The 25,536-nt window shown below is 57.5% G+C and overlaps 1 protein-coding gene across 13 annotated transcripts; it reads right to left on the bottom strand.

The window, feature by feature from the left end:
- Positions 1 to 3,258: 3,258 nt before the first annotated feature.
- On the bottom strand, positions 3,259 to 24,808 carry Mier2 (MIER family member 2). 13 transcript variants are annotated; one of them, XM_058579292.1, is made up of 15 exons: positions 24,722 to 24,808; positions 18,523 to 18,610; positions 16,932 to 17,074; positions 15,175 to 15,321; positions 14,595 to 14,715; positions 13,822 to 13,913; positions 13,379 to 13,445; positions 8,225 to 8,376; positions 7,837 to 7,918; positions 7,666 to 7,760; positions 6,047 to 6,240; positions 5,876 to 5,964; positions 5,019 to 5,054; positions 4,637 to 4,874; positions 3,259 to 4,345 (listed from the first exon to the last, which is right to left on the bottom strand). In XM_058579292.1, exons 1-15 carry the CDS (start codon positions 24,728 to 24,730, stop codon positions 4,324 to 4,326), a joined length of 1,575 nt encoding a protein of 524 aa, XP_058435275.1. In that variant the 5' UTR covers positions 24,731 to 24,808; the 3' UTR covers positions 3,259 to 4,323. The 13 variants fall into 13 exon arrangements, with proteins under 13 accessions (XP_058435275.1, XP_046300405.1, XP_058435273.1 ...); XM_046444449.1 differs by having other exon boundaries at positions 6,116 to 6,240; XM_058579290.1 differs by lacking the exon at positions 24,722 to 24,808 and adding exons at positions 18,990 to 19,117; positions 24,108 to 24,412 and having other exon boundaries at positions 4,637 to 5,054.
- Between the last annotated feature and the right edge of the window lie 728 nt (positions 24,809 to 25,536).

Here is a 25,536-nt window from a genome sequence, read left to right as displayed (position 1 = left end):
GACAGGGCCCTCCTCGGGACGTCGAGGCGCCCTTCCACACTTCCTGCTGAGGGAAGGGGTAGCAGCTGCTCAGGGGCTGCTGGCAGAGGCTTCAGGGCAAGTGGGGCAGGGAGGGTAGACCACAAGTCCTTCCTCTGGGTTCAGGATTTGGGTCAGTCCTTAAAACCCTGGGCAGGGTCAGGATTAAAACCTGGTGGGGACAGCAAAAATCAGGATTAGGGTTTGGATTTGGGTCAAGGTTCCTACATCTGTTACCTGGGGTTGTCCACACCTTGAGGAGCTACTTCCTTAGAGTTCTCACATCCAGAACAGACTGCCAGCCCCAGCTGCCCATTCCCCCTCACAGGGAGGCCCTGAGGGGAGAAGACTGGGCTGGAAGTCAGGCCTCCCTCACCTGCAGATGGAGACCTGGAAGGGATGGACGGGTGCAGGGGTCCAAGAGAAGACTAGTTCCGGGGGCCTGGTGGTTCCCAAGTGATGGAGCTCAGTGCCACCTATGCCCACTCAGGGCCTCACTGTAACTTACAGCCTCCAGATTGCTGTGGGGATGGAAGTGCCCAGGCAGTGTGTGGAGGGCCTGGCACTCAGTAGGTGCCAACCAAGTACAGACCGCACTCTACCTGCACCCTCCTCTCTTGGTGAAGTTGCACACCAAAGTCAGGGTTACAAGATTCCCTACCTCCCAGGGCCACGGAGGCCACAGGTTAGAGCCAGGGGGGCTGCCAACAGGACTCAAGGACAGTTGGTGGGCAGGCAAAGCTCCGAGGAGCTGGTGTGGGAATAGGTCTCGGTGTGCTGGATCTCCTCTGCCCAACTTTAGACCCCATGGCCTGCAGCAGGCACACTGGGAAGCACTGCTGCAACGCCCAGGAGGCAGACAACAGGGCTGGGGGATGTGCAGGACACCTTCAGAATGTCCTGCCTTCAGATCCAGGGTCCAGCGCCAGTGTCCTTGGGGTCCCAGAACTGCACAGTGCCACAATCCTTGGAGAGCCCCCTAATGTAGAACCACACCTCAGAGTCAGGGATGGGGTGAGCTTCAGGGTCCTGGGTGAAGACACCTCGGCCACACCCAACTCATGCAGACACGCCGGCCACAGGCTTGCGCCTGGGTCCCCTGTGGGGCCAGACACACCACATAGGCTGTGCCTGTGCACAACAGCACCAGGAGGGCAAGGCCAAACACAGCAGAGGCCTGGCAGGCACTCAAGAAATGAGGAAGTGAGCAGCAGGAGCTGAATGGAGCCCTGGAGGCCTGGAGCCTGAGGCTGCAGGGCCGCTGGACTGAGCCATCCCAGACCGTGAGACAGGAGCACAACGCGGTACCTCAGCAGTGTAGTGGCAGCCCAGTCCGGCCCAGTCACACTCTCCAGGCCCACCCCTGCCGCAAGCTTAAACAGGACAGCAGAAGCCATCAGCAAAGCACAACACAGGACCCACAGGCTGAAGACCCAGCTCCTGAGGCCACTGTGCTCAAGGGTTAAGGGCCTTCTGGTGACCCTCCTGATGCCTCCCCAGGTGCCAGCTCCTCCAATGTGGGGGACAATCCCCAAAGTGCCCTGTGGGCCTTGTTTCCATCTCTCCCCTGCACAGGAGTGACTCCTGGCTCTGCAGTCCCATGGGACACCTTGGGCTAGCTGTGACTGGAGCACCTGTGCCTGTAGGGCAGGACCAGGGACACCCTCTGCAGGAAACGGGCACTGACATTCCCAAGGCACTTAAAGATTCCACACCCGTCTCAACATCCTCCTGAACAGCCCACGAACGGGCTGGGGCTGTATTAAAAGTACAGGATGGGGCTGGGGATGTGGCTCAGAGGTAGGCTGCTCACCTAGCATGCGTGAGGCCCTGGGTTCTATCCTCAGCACCACATTAAAAAACAAAATAAAGGTGTTGTGTCCACCTACAACTAAATAAATGTTGTTTTGTCTGTCTTAAATATAGTATGACAACACAAATCTGAATCCTAACAGGGCAACAACCATTTTTTAGTATACGTATACCCCAAATATTATATGGGATACACTTATATCAGAATTATTTATCCGTACTTAGAACCAAACTGGGCACCCTGTGTTTTACCTGGCAGCTCTCCCTGGAAAACAAGAGCTGCATGGTCTCCAGGACGCGGTGGTCAGGTCGACGAGGCCAAGACCCTGGGGCAGTGGCCAGCCAGCACCACCAGCTCTGGAACACTGCTGAGAAGCCCGGGCTGTCGCCTTCATGGCAACCGTCTGCACTTGTCCAGTGCAGGTTCTCACAGGGGTCATGAAAGACGACCCTGGAAGACCACACAAGGCTGGGGACCGAGGGCTGGACCTGAAAGCGCAGGGGCCAGGCCATCCCAATGACTGGATGCCAGATGGAGCTGGTCCCCAGGCATGCACCAGGGGCTGGCTGGAGGGCAGAGAGAGTGTGGCCAGCAGGAACAGCTTGGTGCCTCCCTCAGAGCTTGAAACCTGAGTTGAGCCCCACCTACGGGGGGGCCCTCCCAACCAGCCCGAAGGCAACGTACCCACCCTGGCCAAGACTACACTCATCCCCCCGTCCCCCATTTTTCCACACATGCCCAGCAAGCAATCAGGAACCCAGGACATCATCAGCAGGAACAGGAAACAGATGACACCCCAGGTTGGCCCGGCCCCGCCCTCTCCAACCCACCGCACCCTAGGTCTTCAAGTTCCTCAGCCTGAGAGAAGTACCCCGATGCCTCCCACCCTCAGGGACAGGCACACCACACTACGACCTGTTGGGGCCTGCACTCCTGGCCCCGGCTGTTCCTTTCACCCCATGTCAGTTCCTGCTCCAAGGCCTGTCCTGCCACCTCAGGTAATAGAAAATCACTCTGCCTGGCAGCCACCTAGGGGCCCAGGAGTTATGCCTTCCACCAGGAGGGGCTGTAGCCTCGGCACCACCCAGGCCACAGAGGGAAGCAAGGTCCCAGGGATGAGCTCAGAACTACACGCAGCCCTCCCCACTGTGCCCCACCTCTGGGGCAGAGCCCTCTCCACCTGCTGCCACCTCTGCCCTGGCCTCCTGCAGGGCTTGGCACAAACCCACCTTCCCGAGGGAGCCCCAGCCCTAACCCAGTACTATGCTGCAGTGTCCATCATGAGGACCACTCCACAGTCCCCATGTCTCCAGGCCACACCCCCTGCTGTCAAGGTCACCAGTTGGCCCAGATCCTCAAGCGGGACTCAAGTCCCCTGCAAGACGATGGCCTGAGTCTCCAGCCCCCACCCATCACCACGAGGCACCTGGGATTCAAATCAGATTTAATAAATAAAACAGCGGAAGGGGTGAAGGCAGCTTCACTGCACGGTGTGGTCCTTGGTGGGCAAGGTGGCCACGTGCGGCTACAGAGAGCCCACAAGACCCTGCCCCACAATTCCAGGTGAGCTGTCCACCTGGCCAGAGGACCACTCTGACTTGTAAACACCAACATAAATAGAGGGAGGAGGCCGGAAAGAAGACAGGATCCCGGCCATCTGCTGGGACACCTTGACAAAGAACTGCAGGGGGTTGGGGGGCAGGCAAGCGCGCTGGAGTCCGGCCTCGGTGCAGGCGATAGCAGCACTTCTGAAGCAACCAGCCTTGGTGCTGAGGGGGAAAGGGCAGCAAGGGGGTGGGCCACCAATCTCCTCAAACCCTCCCCACCCCGGGGCTTGCTAAGGACCCCACCAGTCGCTCGGGGTCAGGATGGGTGGAAAGGCGGGAGGCAGGTAGGCATAAAGTGCGGCAATTCCTGAAGTGGAGACGTGGGCAGGGGCTGTGGGCAGGGGCCGTGGGCAGGGGCCGAGGGCAGGGAGGCCGGACAGAAAGCGAGGTATATGGCTCTGCACCCCAAGATCCGGCACTAAGCAGAGCTGGCACCAAGCCCAGGCAGGGCAGCCTGCAGCCCTGTCCCATCAGGGACAGAGCTGACTGGTGCTGAGGCCACCCAGGCAGAAGCTGCTGGTGCAGGCAGTATGTCCTGCCCACCTCCCCGGGGGCAGTGATGTCTGCCCTTGCCTCTGCTGCCTACGAGGGGCCAGGAGGCCAGCTCTGCCCTGACTCCCCAGGGTCAGGCCCTCTCTGAGACCGGATGCCCAGTGGATCCCAGGGTGCAGTACAGCCCGGAGCCGGGTGGTAGTGGCCCAGGGTCCAGTCTGGGTGGAAGGGCAAGGGCCAGAGGCCCAGCCACCTCACCCTGGTCCCAGTATTCGTTCGAAAGCAGAGAAGGTGGCAACCCAGCCCAAGCTGGGGAGGGCTCAGGAAGATGGGGGCAGGCCGGGTGGTGCCCTCAAGTCCCGTGCGGGCTACACAGCCCGCCCACGGCAGGGATCAACAGGTCATCACGTTGCAGCTGCAGAAGAGACGAGGACCAGAGTCAGCCGCGCCTGTGTGGCTCCACACGGCTCCCCCTCACCTCCCCCAGAGCCACTCTGTCCCCCAGACCCCTCAGGCAGTGTGCACTAGGAGCCCAACACCTGCCCTCATTTGTACCTTTTTACGTTTTGGACATGTGATCATATTACCACCTCAAAATGAGTCAGATGGTGGAAGAGAATAAGACTAGGAAAGCAGTCACGACCCTCACAGGGCCACCACCCTTTGGCTGGGTCAGCCCAGCTCTGCCTAGGCAGGTGGCACTCACTGTGACAGGGGCTCCGAGTGCAGCCCGGGGGCCGGGCACGCTGGATGGCCAGCCAAGAAGGGATTCACGTCCCCGATGCCAATGAGTCCAAACTCAGTGACCGACAAGGCCACCTGCGCCGGGGCCGCGGGCTCCTCTGGGTCCTCGCTCAGACCCACATGGCTGGAGATGAGGGGCAGCTCCTCCGGCAGCGTGAAGTCCACAGCCAGTCTCGGGCTGGCACCTGGTTCTGGAGCAGCTGCAGTAGAGGGGTACACGGCTGGGTCGGCCAGGGCTGGGGGCGGCTGGGGCAGGGTCACGGCAGGGGGTTTATCCAGCTGCGGGAACGGGCAAGGCCCTGGCTCCGAAGACAGCAGGCCATGGGAGCCCACTTCAGGCTCACCAAGGCTCCTGGACGTGCCATCCGTGCTCAGCGGCTCTGTGGGAAGAGAACACAGCTGGGAGACCCCAACAACCCCACCAGGGCCCAAGAGCCACAGGCCGCTCCTGCCTCGGGCCTCACATGCAGCCAGGCGGCAGTTGTGGTGCCTGCCCGGCTCCTTCACGAAACACTTCCAAGGCCAAAGATGCCTGCCACGCTGCAGTCGGTGGACCCAGATCAACAGCCCAGCCTTGGAAAGTGTGAGAGCAAATGCAGGCCACAAGCCATGTCTCCAATAGCACAGCAGCAGCAGAGGAGACCCACAGCAGCTGGGGGTGCTGCAGAAGACAGAGACAGGATTTCCTGGAGACTGTCTCGGCAAGCAGCACACAGGCCTGTCACACCTGCAGGCCTCTGGGGCAACCACAGAGACCAGACATCCCTCTCCAGCTCAACCTCCACACACGGCCCCAGGAAGCAAAGGGCCTTGCTCATGTCCCTTAGGGGCATCACCAGCAAGAGCATGGAGAACTCATGGGGCCATGTCTGGCTCCCAGACGACCCCAGGGCCCAGGATGCTGAGAGCTCAGAGCCACTCCTGTCCTCCCCAAGTGGCCTGGTGCTGAGGACTAAGCACCCACCCCAGGGACAGGCAGGCGCCCCAGTGACAGAAAGCCTGGGCCTTTGTGGGGGGCCACCCAGCCTACTCCCCAGAAGGCCCAGATGACAGACGTGACCCATCCTCAAAAGCATCCCTCCTGAGATGACCTCGGCCACTTGGACACCCCCTGCTCACTGCAGCGACTGACCCAGACAGGTGCTAGGAGGCCCCTTTGCTGTCCCCACAGTCCCTGACTGGCTGCCACCCACTCTCTCACCTGTGCGCACCCCCGCCAGGGTGTCCTGCTCAGGGCGGGGACGAGTGGGGCCATCAGGGTCACTTCCCTCCAGGTCCTGGTCTGTGTCCCTGTGCAGAGCAGGCTGTGAGGTGTAGGGAGGCAGGCAGGACCACCTGCCCAAGGTGCTGCCCAGATGCCCTCCACACCCACCCCCAGGCTGCAGTGGGCAGCCCAGCCTGGCCGACGCGGACGTTACTGCTACAGCAGCACTGCACGCACGTGGTTCCAGACGGGACGTACTTCCTCCGGCCCAGCCGCGTCTGCTGGGCAAAGTAGTCATAGCGCTCCGACTTCTTCCAGAGGTAATAGTACTCCACACACTCGCCCACTGATCGTGTACGCACCTGAAGATGGACAGACAGGCATCCTTGGCCCCACTGCCCAGCCTCAGGCCCCTAGGGCCACTGGGTCAGAGCAAGAGTCTAGGCTCCAAGGTCCTTCAGAGCCAAGAGTCCAGGCCCCCAGGTCCGCCATCTGGGGCTCATGGCCACTGCTGCTGGCCAGAGCCTTATCCTGAGGCCCCATCAGAGACCCACCTCCTAGCCTGGGACCCTTCTTTTTCTCTGTGGTACCAACATCAAACCCAGAGCCCCCACCCAGCACCTGCCTCCACACCCCAGAGGCAAGCGCCAAGGATGGCTGGCATCCCTCTGGTCGACCAGCTCCTCCCTGTGGGCCCCATGCAGTCAGCAGGTGCAGCCCACAGCCAGAGGATGGCACTTGAGCCAAGGGACACTGTACGAGCCCCACAGTGACACCCAGGAAGGGGGTGGTCACGCAACACCCCAGAAGCCCCGAGCTGGGGATGCACAGCTGCCTGATTAGGTGGATGCAGGCCCTGTTGCTCGGTGCATCACACCGGGAGGTACATCCCGCTGCAAGCCTAGGGCAGACCTCTAGTGGGGAAGATGTCACCCAAGCCTACTGCTAACCAGCACGAGGCACTGAGGAACCCAGTGACCCCTACTCAGGAAAGCCAGGCGGCCTCTCTGGAGGGCGGCCTTGCATGCGCACGAGGCAGCTGCTAGACGAGGGCCAGGCAGTAGGCATTCCGTGGACCGCTGCTGTCTCCCACAGCCCAGAAAACACCCAGAGAGGCCTGTGGCCACAGATCCATGCTCCTGGCTCTGCACACCAAGGTCTAATCAGGAGCGGGCAGCACTGCTTCTAGTCCAGCACTGGGAAGTCACTGGGGCAATATCGCAGCCTATACCCAATCACAGGACATGGCCTCCTGCACCATAACCCTCAGAAGAGGGTTATAAGACACCAAGACACCCCCACCACGTAAGCATCTCTGGCCACTCTCCTCACCCATCCACCTGGACCCATCAGCAGGGACATCTGCCCCGAAAGGATCAGGAAAACAACGGGAACAGGGGAGAGGCTCAGGAAGCTGCCAGCCAGGCCAAGAAAGCAGTCAGTGGCACTGCTGTAGGACCTGAGAGCCCCACAGAGCAGGACAGCCATGGAAAGGCGGGAAGACAGTATCCCTGGATGAGTCAGCTGACCCCCAAGGCCACGACATGGGCAAAGGTGGGGTCTGCACTGCGACTGAGCCAACAAAGGTCCACTTGGGACACGGAGCCCCAGCGACACCCACAGCTGGCCAAGAGGGTCCACCTTTTAGCAGATTCACTCCCACGCCGGAGGCTTCTGCTTTTGAGGACGGGAAAGGGGCCTGGCAATGTGAGGAGAGGACACCAGAGCAAGAGGCGACCCCTGGGCCTGCCAGAGCCCTGCCTCCTCCCCAGAGAGGGGAGATGCACCTTGTTGGCCTGTATCAGGTGGAAGTTCTTCCCATGCACACGGAAGCCGTGCTCGAAGTTCCGGCACTCCTCCTCACTCCAGGCACACAGTCCATCTGCAAACAGCAGGGGATGGTCAACTGGGCCCCCGGGGGCAGCACGGACCAGCAGAGAGGCCAGGGCTGGGCTCACCTCGGATCACCTTCACATTGAACCTCAGCCTCCGCAGGGCCTCCTCCACATTGAAATTGCACTTCACCAGCTCGTACAGCGCCTAGGGGAGAGGGACCATTTACTCTCCTCACACGTCCACCTGGACCCAACAGCAGGAACATCTCCATCTCCCAGGAATGACATCAGGGTGTCCATGCCACCACCAAGAGTGGCACAGGTCAATTGTGCCACTGCCCAGAAGTGACAGGGGGCAGCAGCACCACCGCCTAGAGTGACATCTTGACAGTGGCTCTGAAGTGAACTTGTGACCACGGTAGCCCACCCTGGGTGGGTGTTCCTGCCCACCCTGTACAGCTGGTAGGCCTGACCCCCTGGCACTGCGGCCCTGCCCCACCTGGAAGCCCACCTGCTCGCTGTCTATCACAGTCTCTCCCTGAGGGAGCTGAGAGCCCGCCATCTCCTGCCACCTGCGCTTCGCAGCCCGATACAGGAACTCTTCTACCTCCCTCTCAGGGAGGACATTGGGGTCCCAGAGCAGCTGATCTTCATTCTCATAGACTGCCGGCAGAAAAGGGCATGGGTCAAGTCACAGGCCATGCTAGGAGAGTTGGAGCAGCCATCTCAGAACCTCCCAGTGGGGTGGATACCAACTAATTCCTCACACTCTTGTGGTCTGGGCCCACCATCTCTGAGCCTCTGCAATTCAAAGTGACAAACAGGTCCAGGGCCAGCTCTGGATGCCCAGGAAAAGGCCGGAGCCATCAGGGCCCAGAGTGGGCCAGTAGACACCTGACCCAGCCGAGAGCTCAAAGGAAACTTCCTAGAGGAGTCCAGAGAGCTCTGGGGAGGGGCCCACAGGAATGCAGGACGTGACCGGCTTACAGCCACAGGCAGTACCACCAGAGGCAGTGGCGGGGGAAGCCAAGAAACCCCCAAGCCAGGGCAGGGGTATCCTGGCCACTACAGCACAGACCAAGGGACTCAGGTCAGTCCTGCCACAGTGGTGGGTGGGTGGCAGGCACACTCAGAGGCAGAGGAAAAGCAGCAACTGGCTTCAGGACAGGGAGGAAGAGCTCAGGTGTGGCGGGGACAAACCAGCACCTGTACCCCTCAGCAGTCCCGGGCTCGCAGGGACCAAGCACCAAACCAACAAGGCCAAACAAAACCACTGTGCACCGGCAGGACATGGAGCACACCCAGACAGCTGTTCTGCAAGACAGTCAAAACACAGCCACCGCACACCGCAGGACACAGAGCACACCCGGAGAACTGTTCCACAGGACAGTCCAAGGCAGCTTCAACCACACCCAGCAGGCTACTCCTGGCGCCAACGGCCTGGGCAGACGCACTCAGACAGCACAGTCCCTCCTGCAGCCCACACTCCAGGCCCTGCCTGGACCCGGGGGTCCCTGAGAGAAGAGTGGGACAATCTCTGGAGAAGACAACATCACACACGGCCTGGAACATGGTCAGGAAAAAATGTCAGAGGGATATGAGGCACCAGCAACCATGAGGCTGATACGAAGCCAGCATGCCAGGACTGAAAGCTCAGACAGGGCCCCCAGGCAGAGGAGGATGAGAGGGAAGACCAGCAGGGGCTCTAGGCAGAGAGTGGAAGTTGTGCTGAGGGACTTCCAGGACTGTAAACCCAAACTACAATACGAGCCGGGGGGGGGGGGGGGGGGGGGGGGGCGTCCCACAGCAGCCTGGACCAGCACAAGACAGGGCTCCTGGAAGCGGAAGATGCAGCTCAAGCGTCCTGAGAAAGAACAGTCTGCAGGGTCAGCCCTCCAGCAGCCCAAGGATGTGCCCATGCCTCGGGGAGCAGACACTCAGCTGATGAGCCGGCCTGGGAAGGCAGCACCCACAAGGGAGACGAGCACGTAGGAAAGCACACCACTGCAAAATGCTTTGGAAAAGGCAAGGCCAGACCCTCACGCACACACAGGGAAAGGTAGAAGGACAGCAGAGGCCACGGTGTGACGTTGACCAACAGACACCAGCCAGAAGGCAGTGGACCTGCCCGTGGGTGCACAGAGCAAGCCAAACACCCAGAACTGGAAGTTGTTCAGACAACACTTGACCAGGCCTTCAGAGCCATCTCTTGCACCGCAAGGACCACGAGAAGCGCCTCCGCAATGCTCAGGCTGGCAGCGCCATACACACTGCCAACTGGTGGAAGCCACAAGGGCAGGGGTAAGGGCAGCACACCGTCAAGTGACACTGTGAAAGACTGGTCATGTGACCTTAGGAGGGAATTCAAAGGTCATTACAGACTCGGCTATGTGGCTGGAACCAGGAGACCGACAAATGAGCGTTTGAAAAATCAAAAGGAAACCAAGAAAAAACAAAAGCAAACAGAAAGATGGGACCCCAAAGCTCACGGTTTCATGCTGAAATGATGGGTCTTCACAGTACCTGCACACACAGGTGGACTCGCCGTTACACTAAAACACCAACACCACCACAACAGATAAATAAGATCCAGTGTGCCAAGACACAGGGTGACCTCAGAGACACACACAGAAGCCTCTGCCTATAGCCAATAGCATCTCTATAGCAGTCTAAGTCTGGCTCGTGGACACTCTCAACCAGCTACAGGGGACTTCAGTGACGCTCTCTGTTCTCTGACAGACTGGTAGATGGCTGCCAACAAAGGTCACTATAAAATCCCCAGTATTTGGAACTTAAACAGAACACCTCTGAGAAACCCACGCATCATCAAGAAACCACAACAGAAACTAGAGAACGACAAATTGAATTGAAATAAAATACAAGAGAATAAAGATAAAAGTAAAAATTAAATGGAAATCAGACAGCAAAGGAAGTCAAGAAGCCTAAGTTGACCCTCTGTAGAGTAAAACAGTTGACCAACCACAAACAAGACTGATTGAGCCGGAGAACAAAGTGAAGACATAAATGCCAAGTCGAAAACCTTGGGGTGTCACCAGAAACCTAAGACACTTCCAGCAGGAGGGCAGGAGGGTGCCACCAGAGCCCACCACCTGCAGCACGGCTCACCAGAGAGGGTGCTCCAACAGATCCCCACGGTTCAACCAACTGAAGTTTTTATTAATGACCTTCCAAAAAACGAAGCAGAACCAAACCCCAGGTTCAGGGCGCTCCACTGAAGTGTTCCTGCAAACTTTCAAAGGGGTAATTACAGACACACACACACACACACACACACTCACTCACTCACACTCTCTCCTGGAGGGACCCTTCCAGATACAGCGCCAAGAGAGCAGCCCAGCTCAGGGACAAGGGAAAACAAGACAAAAGACTGGAAAGAAAGAGGCTGAGCTGTCCTCAGCAAACAGCACGATGGGGCAGTAAGAAACTACCAGATCTACAAAGTTCTAAACTGTGTGCTCGGCACACAGCAGCAGGCCAGGCAGAGCATAGCAGGCCCATGGGGCTGCTGCACACGCTTGCAGTCAGCCAGCAAATCAGCAGGTTCCCAGGTGTTGTTTCCCGACTCTTTCACACCCTGTAGCACCTGCAGCAGGAAGCTGGCCCAGTGCAGCACTCCTATACTCAGGGAAGTGATGCTGAGGGGCCGCTGCTACGGAAGGCGCCCGCTGGCCATAGGAAAGAAGGGATGGCAACAGTCTTGCCGCGGGGCGTGCATGTCCAGACCACCAAAAGAGCGCAGTGCTGAGCCTGGTGCACACACATTTCCACAAGCAAGCAACAAGGAGGTCGGACCGCATGAGGAGGGGCTTCAGCACAGCACAGCCACTAAAAACAAAACAGAGGGGATGCCCAGCACACAGCGGAGCCAGTGCCACAAGCATAGCGGCAACAGCCAAGATGGTCCCACAGGGACTCCCACCCATGGGAAGTGTGGAGTGCGGGTCCTGAGTTGAGGCTGAAGGCGAGGACAGACACCATCCACTCCTCTCCCACCCTGACCTGCACGAACAGGGACACAGGTCAAGGGAAAACAAGACAAAGACTGGAAAGAAAGAGGCTGCGCTGTCCTCAGCAAACAGCACGATGGGGCAGTAAGAAACTAGCAGATCTACAAAGTTCTAAACTGATTACGTACGAGATCAGTTAAAATAACAAACTGCAGTTCTACCAGCAAGAATCCAGCAGGAAGTACCAAGTTTGGAATATCCTTTGTGACAGCACCGTAACTGAAGACAGAAGTGCCACCCTGGAAAGCACACAAGCACTGTCAATGCTGGAGGCCCAAGGGCACAGCAACCCAGACCCACAGGCAGAACTGCTGCCACTGCTGACCCAGCACCTCTCCCCCTAACCTCCAGCTCAGCACAAGGCTCCTCGAAACCCTGGCAGCTTCTTGAGGCAACTGACCCAGCCAACCCTAAAACCTCAGCAAACATGCCAGAGCAGAGCCCAATGGTCAGAGAGGAGAGGCCCTGGCCCAGAGGGGAAAGAATGTGCTTCCAGGCATGCACACCTGGAACAGCCTCAGGCCCCACCAGCAGCAGCTCGGACAGCACAGTCTCACATGCCAGCGGGAAAACTCCAAAGGAAAGTCTCCCAGGACCTCAGCCGGCCACCCCAACACACTGCCAAAAACACAAACCAACAGTGCCTCATTAAAACCCAGGCATCAGCCAGGGCCAAAGGGCACTACAGCAGTGCAGATACCAACCCCAGACAGTGGCCCCCTCAGAGAGAACCAGGCTACAGGCTGTACACCCTTGAACATGCACCATGCCTGAGTACGTCCAAGTGGCTAGTGCACACTGCGCACAAGCAAGAGCCGCAGTGAGGCAGTCCCCTCCATGGGAGACTCTTGCAGCAAGACAGCATGCCTGCTGAGGTGTGGAGCAAGGCCAGCACTGGAGGGATCTCCTGCAGAGCCTGCCCACGCACAATAGAGACACGTGGGGAAGACAGCAACACCAACCAGCAAGGAAGGGACACACTGCGAGGACACGCAGGGCACGCTGCCCAGGTGGCGCAGATGTCCTCCCAGATGCAACACTGGCCAGTGGCCACAGGAACAGCCCTGGCTGCCCCAGGAGGGCACAGCTCCAGGGCAAGCTGGGCCAGGAAGGGTCCAGCTGGAGTCTACACCAAGGCTCGAGCCCCTCAAGGGCATAGCCAAGGAGTGCACAGGGAGGGCCCTTTCCAGGGCAGCACCCCTCGTCACCTACGGCCCTACTTAGGCAGGCACATCCCAGGCACCCGGGAGAGACCCCTCTACCCTCAGTACTCTGCTCTGTCCCCAACCCCAATCCCACAAAACCCAAGCCAGCAGCAGGGGGCCAGTCTAGAGGAACAAGAGGGCTCCAGACTTGGGGGGGGGGGGGAAGACAAGCATCACATTCCACAACAGCAAGCACCTAGAGAGGAACAAAGCAGGGAAGGAGACACAGGGACACCAGGAAGGTATCTGCAAGGACATCCAGCTGCAAGAGGAGGGAGAAGGAGAGGGGAGGGGCTGGGAAAAGGGTGGCTGGGGCCCAGTCTGCCCAGAAGGAAGTACAGCTCAGCATGTGGCAGCACAGCCCAGGCTGGGCCCTAGTCTCCACACAGACCAGCTGCTGAGCTGGGGTCCCCTGCTGCTCTGGCTACTCACTCTTCTCATGTCGGCTCAGGTGCAGGTTGCTGAGGTCAGCCTGGAACTGAGGTCCCACCATGATCTCCTACAGAGGAAAAGTCAGTATCAGGAGCCAGCCAGCCTCCAGCCCTTGGGAGGCCAGTTGCCACAGCCCTGCCTGGACTCTAGGCTGCAGACCACTGCCCCAACCCGCCTGTGCCACCTGCCAGCAGACAGTGGGAGATCCAGAACATCCTGACAACAGCCCAGCAGGCCCCAGACAAGGTGCTGGCCACACTGCCAGGCCCAAGGGTGGACCCCAGGGCAGGCACAGAGCACAGTCTCAAGACCCTGCTGCTGGTCCGGCCCACCTCTTGGGAGCTGTGTGGGCCATTCCCCTGGGACAAAGGGCACAAACCCAAATCAAGGGCTCAGCTGGTCCTGGCTTTGGCCAACAGGGTCAGGAGCTGCCAGCTACGCACCTTCTTACATTTGTTGGCAGGAAGAGCATCCTCCTCGGTGTCAGAGGAAGCAGAGGAACCCGGCTCTTTGCCGTCACCAGCCAGGAAGCGGGCTTTGGGAAAGAGAAGTGAGCTGCACCTGCAGCCCTGGGAGTGGGCCGACCCCTGCTCTCAGGCTGCAGCCTGGATACTCCCTTCTTTTTACAACCCCATCCTCCACTATGACCTTCCTCTTAAGCACAGGGCCAAGAACCACCTACAAAGAGGGGCCTCTCTGCTGCCACAAAAAGCCAGCACAGAGGCAGGCAGGTCCTGGAATAGGATGGTTGGGGACAGTCTAGGAATGCTATCTCTGGACCTGCTAGAAAAACTAACAAGGGCTGGGGATGTGGCTCAAGCGGTAGCACGCTCGCCTGGCATGCGTGTGGCCCGGGTTCGATCCTTAGCACCACATACAAAACAAACATGTTGTATACGCCGATAACTAAAAAATAAATATTAAAATTCTCTCTCTCTCTCTCTCTCTCTCTCTCTCTCTCTCTCTCTCCCTCCTCTCTCACTCTCTCTTTAAAAAAAAAAAAAAGAAAAACTAAAAAGTTCCCTCCTGGTTTAAGCCATGATTACCCTGAGGATTCGCAGGCCAGGACAGAGGAGAGCTCAGCATCCCAGTACACCTGGTGCCCTGCACCCCACATCCCAGCCAGAGCTCTGCTCACACAACCTAAGGCCTGTTGCCTGCATCCCCAGGGCCAGGCACAGGCCAGGCTGGTGGAGGGAAGCACGGGGACACCTACACCCACTTTGGTTGGGGAAGAGGACTGAGGCCTCATGGGCAGTGACAGATGGGGCGAGGTCATCAGCAGAGGACTGTGTCTCCTCCTCTTCTCCTGAAAGCAAGTCCTTGGCTATTTGTTCCTTTGAACAAGAGAGCAGAGAAAATGATGCAAGTTGGTTTCTTTTACTATCTCAACACAACACACTGCTGCTGCCACCCTTGCCACAGCACAGAGCCGTGGGCATGCCCACTTTGAAGCTGGGCTTGTGGCACTCTCTCACTTCGTCTGGTTCTCCACTTCCCTGACAGAGACCCCATGCTCTGGAAGCCCCAGCATCCTGTCCCGTGATGCCCCTGGCATCTCCTCTGCCCGCTCCATCCACCCAAACCAGAATGCCAATGGGCCAGCCCAGAACCACCCTGAGCCTGGACAGGAAACCACAGGTGGACAACAACCCTTCCTTGGCCTTGGGCTTGCTGACTGCGTCTCCCTTGTGGGCACAGGGCCGCCTCTGCTGGCTCCCACATGGAAGCAGTCAGGGGCCATGTGTGAGTCCCCCCTTTACTGGGGGCCAGTTCTGGGAGGGACCCTCACTCACCTTGTCCAGAGTCATGTCTGGGAGGTTGGGGGCTGATTCACCACCTTCACTCTCCCGCTCTGAGATGGGGTCAGATGCCTCGTAGCCGTAGAGTGCCAGCAGCTCGTCCAGGGGCATGTCACTGCTCTGCACCGGAGAGGATGAGCCCTATTAGGAGATTGCCCAGGGCTCTGGTCCCCACTTCTGACTGAGGTTCCACCCAGGGCTCCACCACCAGGACCATCTGTCTACTTCTCAGCAAGACCCCATGTGGCTGTGCTGCCCTGCCAACCCTCAGGCCAGCCCTTGGGGGCTTCTCTACAGCCCAGGACCGGCACAGGTGCCCAGCCCCTGGGAGCTCTTCTACAGCCTGGGACAGGCAGAGACATCTGAGCCTAGAGGCTACCAGTCCAGAACAGGGACAGGTAGGGACAGCCTCTGTGCACACCACACTGCCCAGCTCCTGCCTCCCTCCTTATACCCCAACTCCTATCCTCATTCTCAGGGCCTTAGGTCCTCACAGAGAACCAGCAGCTCCTTCCAGCCCTGGCCCTGGAGACAACAGGCAGCATCTATCTGGGCACGGCCATGGGGCTCCCAATGATGTGACGGAGGCTGGTAGCAGGCTGAGACCCCACTTCCCTGGATACCTTTGCAGCAGGCCTGATGTGCCTGCACCCTCCACTGCGCTGACACACAGGCCAGTCCTACAGAGCCTGTGGGCACAAGACCCGTCCAGCACAGCCACAGCAGTGCACCACAGAGCGGGGCTACCATTCTGAACACTCAGGATGAAGTCAGCAGCCTCAACAACTCTCACCCTGACAGGCCTGATAGCTGTGTGGGGGGCGGAAGGCATACAGAGCGCCTGCTGTATAAGTAGGGAGGTAGCCACTCCAGAGCACGGGATGGATGGGGCAGGCGGGAGCCCACCGTCCACTTCTGTCTGGAAGAACAGCTGGCAGACACTCCACAAAGTTCCCCCTCCTCCACAAATTCTTTTGTTTTTAAAAATGGAATAATTTTCTCATCTGCACAAAAATGTTGTTTCCAGGGGCTGGGGCTGAGCAGTACAGCACTCGCCTGGCACGTGTGAGGCACTGGGTTCGATCCTCAGCACCAAATAAAAATAAATAAACAAAATAAAGATATTATGTCCAGAGCTGGGGATGTGGCTCAAGCGGTAGCGCGCTCGCCTGGCATGCGCGGGGCACTGGGTTCGATCCTCAGCACCACATAAATATAAAATAAAGATGTTGTGTCCATCGAAAACTAAAAAATAAATATTAAAAAATTTTCTCTCTTTAAAAAAAAAAAAAGATATTATGTCTAACTACAACTAAAAAATATATTTATTTTTTAAAAAAGGTTATTTCCATTAACATATATTTGGTGCCTTTTCTGTTGTTGTTGCTGCTGGGATTGAACCCAAGGGACCCAGGCACGCTAGGCAAGTACTCTATCACTGAGCCACACACCAGTACTACTGTTATTTTCATGAACTAGTGAACAAATATTGTCAAATGCTTCAGTGTTGACGGAAAATGCAGTAAAAGGCAAGCTTCTCAGTCCCTCGCTGACTTCAGGAGCACAGAGAGCCTCTGAGAACAGCAGACCTGAGCTCAGTGCAGTCATGTCCAGCTGCCAAGATGGTCTAGAGCCCCACAAGAATAGGGTCAGGCTGGCATTCTGTAAACAGGTGTGCACGTGGTGCGTGCACAGAGAATCCAAGAGCAGAAGCCTCAAGTGTGCCCAGGAGGGCACAGCTAGCCACGTACCTGAGATATGAAGTCTTTGTCCAGCTCCTCCTCGGGCTTCTCAGGGCACCGCAGGGGCTCTGTGCACTCCTCCCGAAGACTGTAGTTCTGCGACAGGATCTCTGCAAGGTTGAACTGATGGTCTGCAGAGCCCATGGACACCACTGTGGAGGAGACCCCAGCCTGGGTAAGCACCTCCCAGTGCCCATCTCCAACCACCACGAGGCAGCTGAAGATGTCCAGGGTAGGGAAGGCAGTGGTGGCCCTGCCATCCCAAGGACGGAGCACTCAGTGTACATCCACAGGCATTCTGGTGCACACAGAGGATACCCAGCAGGGCCAGCTCCCGCATGCGAACCCAAGAGTCTCCAAGGACCATGGGTGCTGACCGAGGAGCACATTAGTACACACACACACACACACACTTTAAGGGTCTGGGGCATGCGTTTCTTTCTGGGGACCGCTTGGTCCTCCTGAACACACAGATACCCACGAAGGCCTGCGGGAAGGTAAATGGCCTAAGAGGCAGGTACCACTGAGGTTAGGGTGGAAAGAGCAGAAGGGCTCCCAGGTGCCAGGGCCAAGCCTGGCCCCACAACACAGTATAGACACAGGAAGGCCCCGACTCCTAAAACCTGGGGTGGTGGGCTATACAGCTCACTACAGGATGGAGCTGAGCTGTCAACACACCAAGAAGCAGCACTGTTAAGTAGGGCCCACAGGACAGGACCCATTGCTAGACTTTGGGTTTTCCCAAAGGCCCAGGGTGTGTCCATTGCACCTCCGCAGTGATTTTCAGCAAGTTAGATTCAAATCACACACAAGAGGGGGCTGGGGCTATACTTCAGCAGCAGAGCACTTGCCTCACACATGTGAGGCACTGGGTTTGATCCTCACACCACAAAAAAATACATAAGGATATTGTGTCAGTCTTTAAAAAAAAAAAAAAATACACACAAGAGAAAACAGCCAGGGCTCAATTAACCCCAGGACAGGGGTATGGGAGGAGCTCAGGGGGCCCAGGGCAGTGGCCTCTGGAGGACAGCTACAGAGTCAGCACAACTGGCTAGGCAGCTGCCTGCAGAGTGGCACCCAGTACAGGTGAGGGAGCCAAGAGCTGCCAGTGCCCCGAACTTCCTCGGCCAGTCCTGGAGGAGGTGGGAGTGGGAGACAGGGACACTGCCACTCCTGCAGGGCTACAGCTGGAGCGATGGCCCTCTGCCTAGCCTGCAGCACGGGTCCAATCACAGGGGCTCTCCTCTCCTGCAGCAACACCTCCACAGGGCCAGAGCAGTGGCCAGCAGGAAAGGGCCTGGGAGCTTCATCCCCGCCCAGAGGGTGCAAGTACCGAGGGTGTCTCCTGCCTAGCCCTTCAGCCAGTTCTCCCTCAGCCAGTCACTCCCGGAGGCCACAACAAGCAGATGCCACCCCCAGCCCCAGTGCAGACCTGCACTCTAGTCCACGCAGGGTCGCAGCTGGCCCTGCCTGGGAACAGGGGGTCCTGAGCACTCTGCCACACACCTCCACCTGACCCAGCAGAGGCTGGAAGCCACCAGAGGGTTCTGCCTTTCACAGCCAGAGGCCCTGCTGGACCTTGGCAGGAAGACAGTACCTGCTGTCTGCAAGCCGGGCTCCCTGGGACACAGGCTGTGAGCGAGGCAGGAGGCCACGTGAGGACTCTGCCTCCCCACCGAGGAGGCCTGTGGAGACAGAAAAGCAAGGTCAGCTCCACAAGCCCAAGGCCCGGCTCCCACCTCCCCTCGGGTGGCTTTCTCTCAGCCTCCAAAGGCTGGGCAGGGGCACTGAGAATGGAACAAGCAGCATGCACCCACACAGCCCACTCCAGGGCCCGAGCACTCACACAGGAGAGCTTCCCACATGGCAAAAACTGCCCACCACCAACCCCACAATCCCAACCAAGCTGCAGCATGCACAGGCCTAAGGATCTCACACTCAGCAAGAACCAGGCACAAGGCCACAGCGTGGGACCCAGTAACAGGAGACATCCAGGACAGGGGAGTCCAGAGACAGGATGTGGACTCATGCATGCCAGAGGCTGGGGAGGGGTGGGGGACTGACCGCTCACGGGAACGGTGTTGCTTTAAGGGATGATGGAATGTTCTGGAACTAGACAGAGGTGCTTGCTGAAAAACCACTGATTCTACATTTCAGGTAGATTTCACAGCATGTCAATCTAGCGTGTGAAACTAGGGACAGAAGGGACTCTCTCAGCCTGATGAGACACCCAGGAAGCCCACAGCCACACCCAGAGATCAGACTTGAGCTTGCCCTCCGTGTGGGGGTGTGGGGGGCTATCTCCCACCACTCATACTCAGCACCTCCCCAGGGGGTTCCCATCCATGCAAGAAAAGGGAATAAAAGGAACCCAAATGGATAAGGAAAGAACAAAACTATATCTCTTTTTGCTGGTGACATGATCTTGTGCCTATAAAATCCAAACTAAAAACTATTTAAACTAATAAATGATCTAAGCAAGGTTGTAGGGTACAAGATCAATGCATAGACATTCACTATATTTCTATATACTAGCAATGGACAATCAAAACATTAAGACAATTCCAGTGTCAAAAGTTGCATAAGACATACCCCTTAAGAACACAGCAGGGGCTGGAGTTGTGGCTCAGTGGTAGAGCACTTGCCCAGCATGTATGAGGCACTGGGTTCAAGTCTCAGCATCATATATAAGTAAATGAATAAAATGTCTATCAACATCTAAAAATATATTTAAAAAAAAAAAAAACAGAGCAGAACCAGGCCCAATGGCACACGCCTGTAATCCCAGCAGCTCAGAAGTTCAAAGCCAGCCTCAGCAACTTAGCAACGCTCTAAGAAACTTAGTGAGACCCTCTCTCAAAATAAAAGATATAAAGGGCTGAGAATGTGTCTCAGTGGTTAAACCCCTGGGTTCAATCCCCAGACCAAAAAACAACAAAACAAAACTTTCATACTTCATTATCAATAAAGTGAAACAACTCACAGAATGGAAGAAAACACCTGCCAATCAATCATACACCTGGCAAGGGACCTGCATGTGTAAAGAACTCTTGTAATACAACTCAGTAACAAAAAGGCAAACAACTCAATTTAAAAAAGGACACAGGATGGACTGGGGCTATAGCTCAACTGGTAGAGTGCTTGCCTTACATGCACAAGGCTCTGGGTTCAATCTCCAGCACCACAAAACACATTTCTCCAGTGGAGACCTATGAATGGTCCATCAGCTCACAGAAAGACATTCAGCATCCCTCGGCATGCAGAAGCACCACGGCCCAGCAAAACACCCCTTCTCAGTCACAGGATAGCTTCAATCAAAAAGACCGATGACCACAATACTGTCGTGGACTAGTCCTGGAGAATGTCCAACTGAAGTCTGGACATGAACGGTCACAGCAGGGTCAGACTCACATGGAAACAACGTGGAAATCACCTCGACATCCATCAGGCGACCAACAGAAACACAAACCAGCCTGGAACGTCCTTGGCCAGGGCAGCAGCGAGGTGACAGATGCAATGTAGAGGGATCTGAGGACCTGAGGACCTGGTGCTAAGTGACAACCAGACACACAGGCCACAGTTTGTGACCCAGTGACAGGAGAGTCCGGGACAGGGGAGTCCAGAGACAGGACATGGACCCGCAGGTACAGGGCTTTTAAGATGATAAAAATATTCTACAATTATCTGTTGGCAGTTATGTAACTCTGAAAATACTAAAAACCATGAAGTTCTACCCATTACAAGAGGGCCACTGCGAGGCAGATGAACTTATCTCAGTAAAGCACTGCCAAACATAAATAACTAAAATGTTTAATAAATGTTTAATAAAATAAAGCTTAAAAGTTTGGGAAGGAACTCCTTTGTCACTCGGTGCTCGGGAAATCCTCACATGAAGTGTGCTCATTCTCTCCTTAAGGAAAACCAGGAAACCAAAGCTCAGAGAGTTCAGGCCACTAACCTAAATTCACACAGTAAGCATGTGATACCAGTACAAATTCAGTTCAGGCCTTATGTCAGAAATCCTCGTCACCCTCTACTCAGAATACAAGGGCAGTACACATTGATGTTGGAGGGAGAGCTAGGAGGCACAGGGTGCCCTCAGCACTGCAGAGACTTGGCAATAGGGCTGCAAGGTGTATTCACCTGACTGAGGTCCAGAAGCCCCTGAGGGTCTGGTGGGGAGGGAGCGGACCAGCCCAGCTTTAGACAGCGGCGGCAGAGGGCCATAAACAGAGCACAGGAAGCAGCAGCACCCATGGTGCTCAGAAGCAGGCCAGGGATGCAGAGCACCTGCCGCCCAGGGGCCTCTCACACCTCATGCCCTGGTAAAGCAAGGTGGCTTCACCTCCTTCCTGGACACACAGGTATGCCAGCCCTGTGGCCACCTTACACAGCCACGTGCATGGCGAAGCATGATGAGCACCCAGGGTGCCAGGAGCCCTCCTCAGCCCTCTCCAGGACTGCCTGGGACGGGGGACAGGAGCTCCCTAAGCAACCTTCCCACCTATGCCAAGGGACTAACTTTCTGTTCTCACAGCCAAGAGGCCTAAGTGAGGTGGGGGGAGCATCTAACTAGGCCACAGTCTGGATGACAGGTTAACAACAGCCCCCACAGGCTCAGTGTCCAGAAAGAATGAGAATAACTTTTGGCCTCAGGAATGATGGTCTGGGGTCCCCGAGCAGGGTCTGAAGAGGACTCAGCCCTGTCTGACTTGCCATCTAACAGGGCTCAGACATGAGAGCAGAGATCACCAGCCAGGAACAGCCAATGTAGAGGGATCTGAGGACCTGAGGACCTGGTGCTCAGTGACAGCCAGACAGTGAGCAGCTGGCTCTGCACAGGACCACCAGCCTCAGATCCTACATGCATCTCCAAGGGGCTCCAAGCTCCTCAAAACTTACCAGGGATCACGGGTCATGGCTGGCCTTCCTCCCCCACCCGTTTCTGGTGCCCACACAAATGGCAGATTCCCAGGTCCTACTTCCATTTACTTAGAACATACTGGATATCCCCCACAGCGTCAAAGGCTAACAAAAGTCAAGCCTCTGCTCTGTGGAGAGGAAAGGAAGAACAGAACAGGGGCTGGTCAAAGGTGAAAGAGAGGACGACGAACAGCACTAGAGAGGCGAAAGAGAGGACCACAGACAAGGGCCCACACAGGTCTTCTAGGGGCAGAGGAGGAAGCAAGCTGGTATACACGAAGACTCCCAACTTCTCACAGAGCATAGGACGGCCCTTCTCTCAGGGCAGCACCCCATTCCAGCTCTCCACTCTTCAAAGCTTGACCCAAAAGGACATTGCAACAGATTCCACACTCCCTGGAGGCTGTGCCCACACCTTCCACCCACACACTCTGCTTCCTGTGTGACCACATGGAAGCACTCTCTCCAGTCTGGCCAGGCCTGGTCACAGCATGTAGCTCAGTTTTCTACCAGGCCTCCTCAGGAACAGCCACTCCTGGAACACAGCCGCCATACTGCATAGAAGCCCAAGCCACACACAGAGGCCAGCAGCCAGGCACAAGTGAGGAAGCCCCCAGCAAATTCCAGACCCAGCCAGCACTGTGCCAGGGGAAAGAGGCCCTACATGAGAACTGCCTGCTTGAGTCAGCCCCAAGAATAAGAAATGACAATAAAGTGAGTGCTGTACTGTCCCAGAGTCGACTTCTGAGGTGGCCCATTACACAGCACCAGTTAACAACAGCGTCCTCTGGAGTCCTCACTGACCTCACCACCCATGCCCAGCCCAGGCATCGGGTGTCCCCTTGACAGCCCTCATCTTACTCCTCCATCTCAGCATTTGCTCTGGGCCCCACCTGAGGAGCAGGTTCTGCCTGTCTCCACCCACATGGAGTTGCCAGTCTAGTCCGGGCACACCTAATGAGCTGTGAATTCACACAGCATGGAGAGAGAAATGAGGGCACAGAATGAAGACAGGATGGGGCTGTGTAATTGAGGATCAGGGACAGCTCTGAAGTTCTCTCCAGCAGGGACCAGAATGCAGAACAGTTCCAGGCAGCCCCACAGTCCACAGAGCACACCAGAAACCAAAGGAGCCATGGGCTGCAGGGGTCACAGGGGCCACACCACAGGGTAGCTGATCATAAGAGATGAAAAGGGCAGTGAAAAGCCACAGAGGGTCTGCAAAGGAGTGAAAGCTGGCACATTAGGTTAAAAAGATTAATCTAGTACCAACAAGAACAGGATGGAATGTTCCTGTCTTTCACTGGGTGCTGATGATTATTTTGAGACAAAAAAACAACGATTAAGCAGATCAAAGCAGCTAATACTAACCAACCACCATGAGGTTACAAATGGCTACTTTTATGGGCTTAAAGCAGCTGAATACTAGCCATTTCATAAGGTTCAACTTCCATCTTTAATTCACAGTGCCAAAACCTCATGAGCTTTCTTAGATTGGGAGGTCAATATCAACTTCCCAATCTAGAGACAGTCCTTCTGCAAGGCTCCAGGGCCAGATAAGGCCTCCAGGACGGAGGCTGGCTGGGGCCCTACAAGATCAGCATCTACATGTGTTTTAGTCCTTCATTGATCAGCGCCTCTAACCAGTTTCTAGACAGGCCCCATCTGTTCTACGCACTGTGGGAACCCTACGGCATAGCACAGGCGACGGCCTACACAGGCTGTGGCCTCAGAACATCAAATCAGAGGTACTCTACAGGGCTCCACCCCAAGCTGCTTTTATGGGTTAAAAGCAGCTGAATACTAGCCATTTCATAAGGTTCAACTTCTATCTTTAATTCACAGTGCCAAAACCTCATGAGCTGGTCCAGCCGGGCACCCAGACAACTACTGTCTCTCTGGCACAAACACAGAGCTTGTTGCTGCTCTGAGAAGGCCACAAATGGGAAAGAATGGCCAGTCCCACCCTCCACAACGCCTACACATGTTAAGCCAAGGCATAAACACTCAGCCAGAGTTCCAGTCCCAGCTCCCAGGCCTGCTGCGCCTCTTGGGGTGGGTGCCTTCTCCTCTCTGGGATTCAGGAGCTCCACGCCTGACACAGAGTCAGTCCTGAGGTTTGTGGGTCCCTTTTAATTTCCGCAGGAACAGAGCCCGACAGGCCGCGGGCACAGAGCGGCAACGCGCCCGGAGCCCCATTTACGCAGCCTTACAGAGGCTGCACCTGACACGCATCCCCTTTCTCCCTCCCCGCTGTACCTGAGCGGTGAAAGCAAATCTACATTGTCCCGTGCGCCATCCCCAGGCCAAGCAAGCCCCAAACACCAAAGTTTCCGTTCCCAGGGAGTTGTTCTGGGCAGTGCCGGTGGAGTCTGATCCAACATCACAGCCCCAAAGCCCTCGAGTTCTCAAGTCCAAGAAGAGAGCATTCTAAACACGGCCGGCCCAAGGTCTTCCGAGAAGTAACTCCACGAGGGAGCGGCCGACCAGCTCAACCCTGTGGTCAGCCTAGCAGCCCACGCCGCCTCCCGCGGGTCCGCAGTGGGGCCGCGCGGTCCCGCCGGACGCCACCGCCCCGGCGCTCCGCAAAGTTGGCGCGCGCGCCGGGAGAGCTCGCCCCCGCCCGCCGCGCCCCCCGCGCCCGCGCATGCGCGCCTCAGCCCTCGATGTGGCAACGCGCGGGGGGGGGGCGCCGGGCCGGGGGCGGCCGCCGACGAAAACCCGCGCCCCCGGGCCCCGAGAGGGCGGGCGCCCCGGCCGGCCCCACAGCTCCCGGCGAGCGGCTTCAACCCCGGGCCCCTAGAGCTCACCACGGCGGCGGCGGGGGGCGCGGGCGCGGGCGGGGGGCCGGCTCCCCCGGCCCGCTCACTCACCTCCGCCATGGCCGTGTGTGCGCGGGAGGCGGTGGCCGCGCCGGGATCCCCGGATGAGGGGCCGCGCGCTCATTGGCCGAAGCCCTGGTGGGCGGGGCCGGGGCGGGGCAGCGCGTAGTAGGTGCGCGGGACTCGCGAGCGGGCAGCGGGCGTCGCGGTTCTGTCAGTGTCGCGTCCCCGCACCCTCGGGCGCCCGAGGCGGGCGGGGTCGGTCACGCCATGCGCGGCGGAGGCCGGGACTGGAGGCCAGCTCCGCCCGACAGGTGCGAGGGGCTCTGTCCGTTCCCGGGTCGTGCCGGAGCGGCTCAGGGACCCCCGCGCCTGCCGCCGAGATGGGGAACCGCCGCGAGGGCCCTGCGCCGCCGCGCCCGCTCCTCCGTGCACTGACGTCATTCGCGCCGGGGCTCTCCCCGCGCTCCGGACGTCTCGGGAGGCCGTTTGGGTCCGTTAGTTGACGCGCCCAGCGAGCTCAGCGCAGGCCCTGCGCGGCCTTGCTCCGGGCGCTGGGGCGACCCAGTGAGGCTGGAGAGCAGTGGACAGGTGCGGGAGTGGCCCGGGGAGCCAAAGGAGTGGCGGTGCAGAGAGGGTGTTTTCAAGGTCGGAAAGTCGTTGGGGCGGCCCATTAGTTTCAGTGGAGAAATGTGGCAACCTGTTGTCAGGTGATACGCGGGAACATCACTCGTGAAGGGCAGATGGACATCCTGTGCCCCTGGGTATGATGCCCTGAGGAGGACACCACCTCCGGCACCCGGTGGAACGCAGAACCTGTGTCTATCTGGAGGAAATTGCCGAAATATGAACATTGTACCCAAGTG

Source organism: Marmota monax, unplaced genomic scaffold, assembly GCF_021218885.2.
Source record: "Marmota monax isolate L192 unplaced genomic scaffold, Marmota_monax_Labrador192_F-V1.1 WCK01_AAM20220418_F8-fsc00102, whole genome shotgun sequence".
Classification (NCBI taxonomy): Eukaryota; Metazoa; Chordata; class Mammalia; order Rodentia; family Sciuridae; genus Marmota; species Marmota monax.
This window is presented reverse-complemented; position numbering and strand designations above follow the sequence as displayed.

Excerpts from the sequence above, each read along its gene's own strand:
- Mier2 (XM_058579285.1), bottom strand. Across the intron at positions 7,919-8,224 it reads CTGTGATAGACAGCGAGCAG|GCGCTGTACGAGCTGGTGAA; the intron begins GTGGGCTTCCAG and ends CCTCTCCCCTAG. Across the intron at positions 7,761-7,836 it reads CAATGTGAAGGTGATCCGAG|ATGGACTGTGTGCCTGGAGT; the intron begins GTGAGCCCAGCC and ends TGCTGTTTGCAG.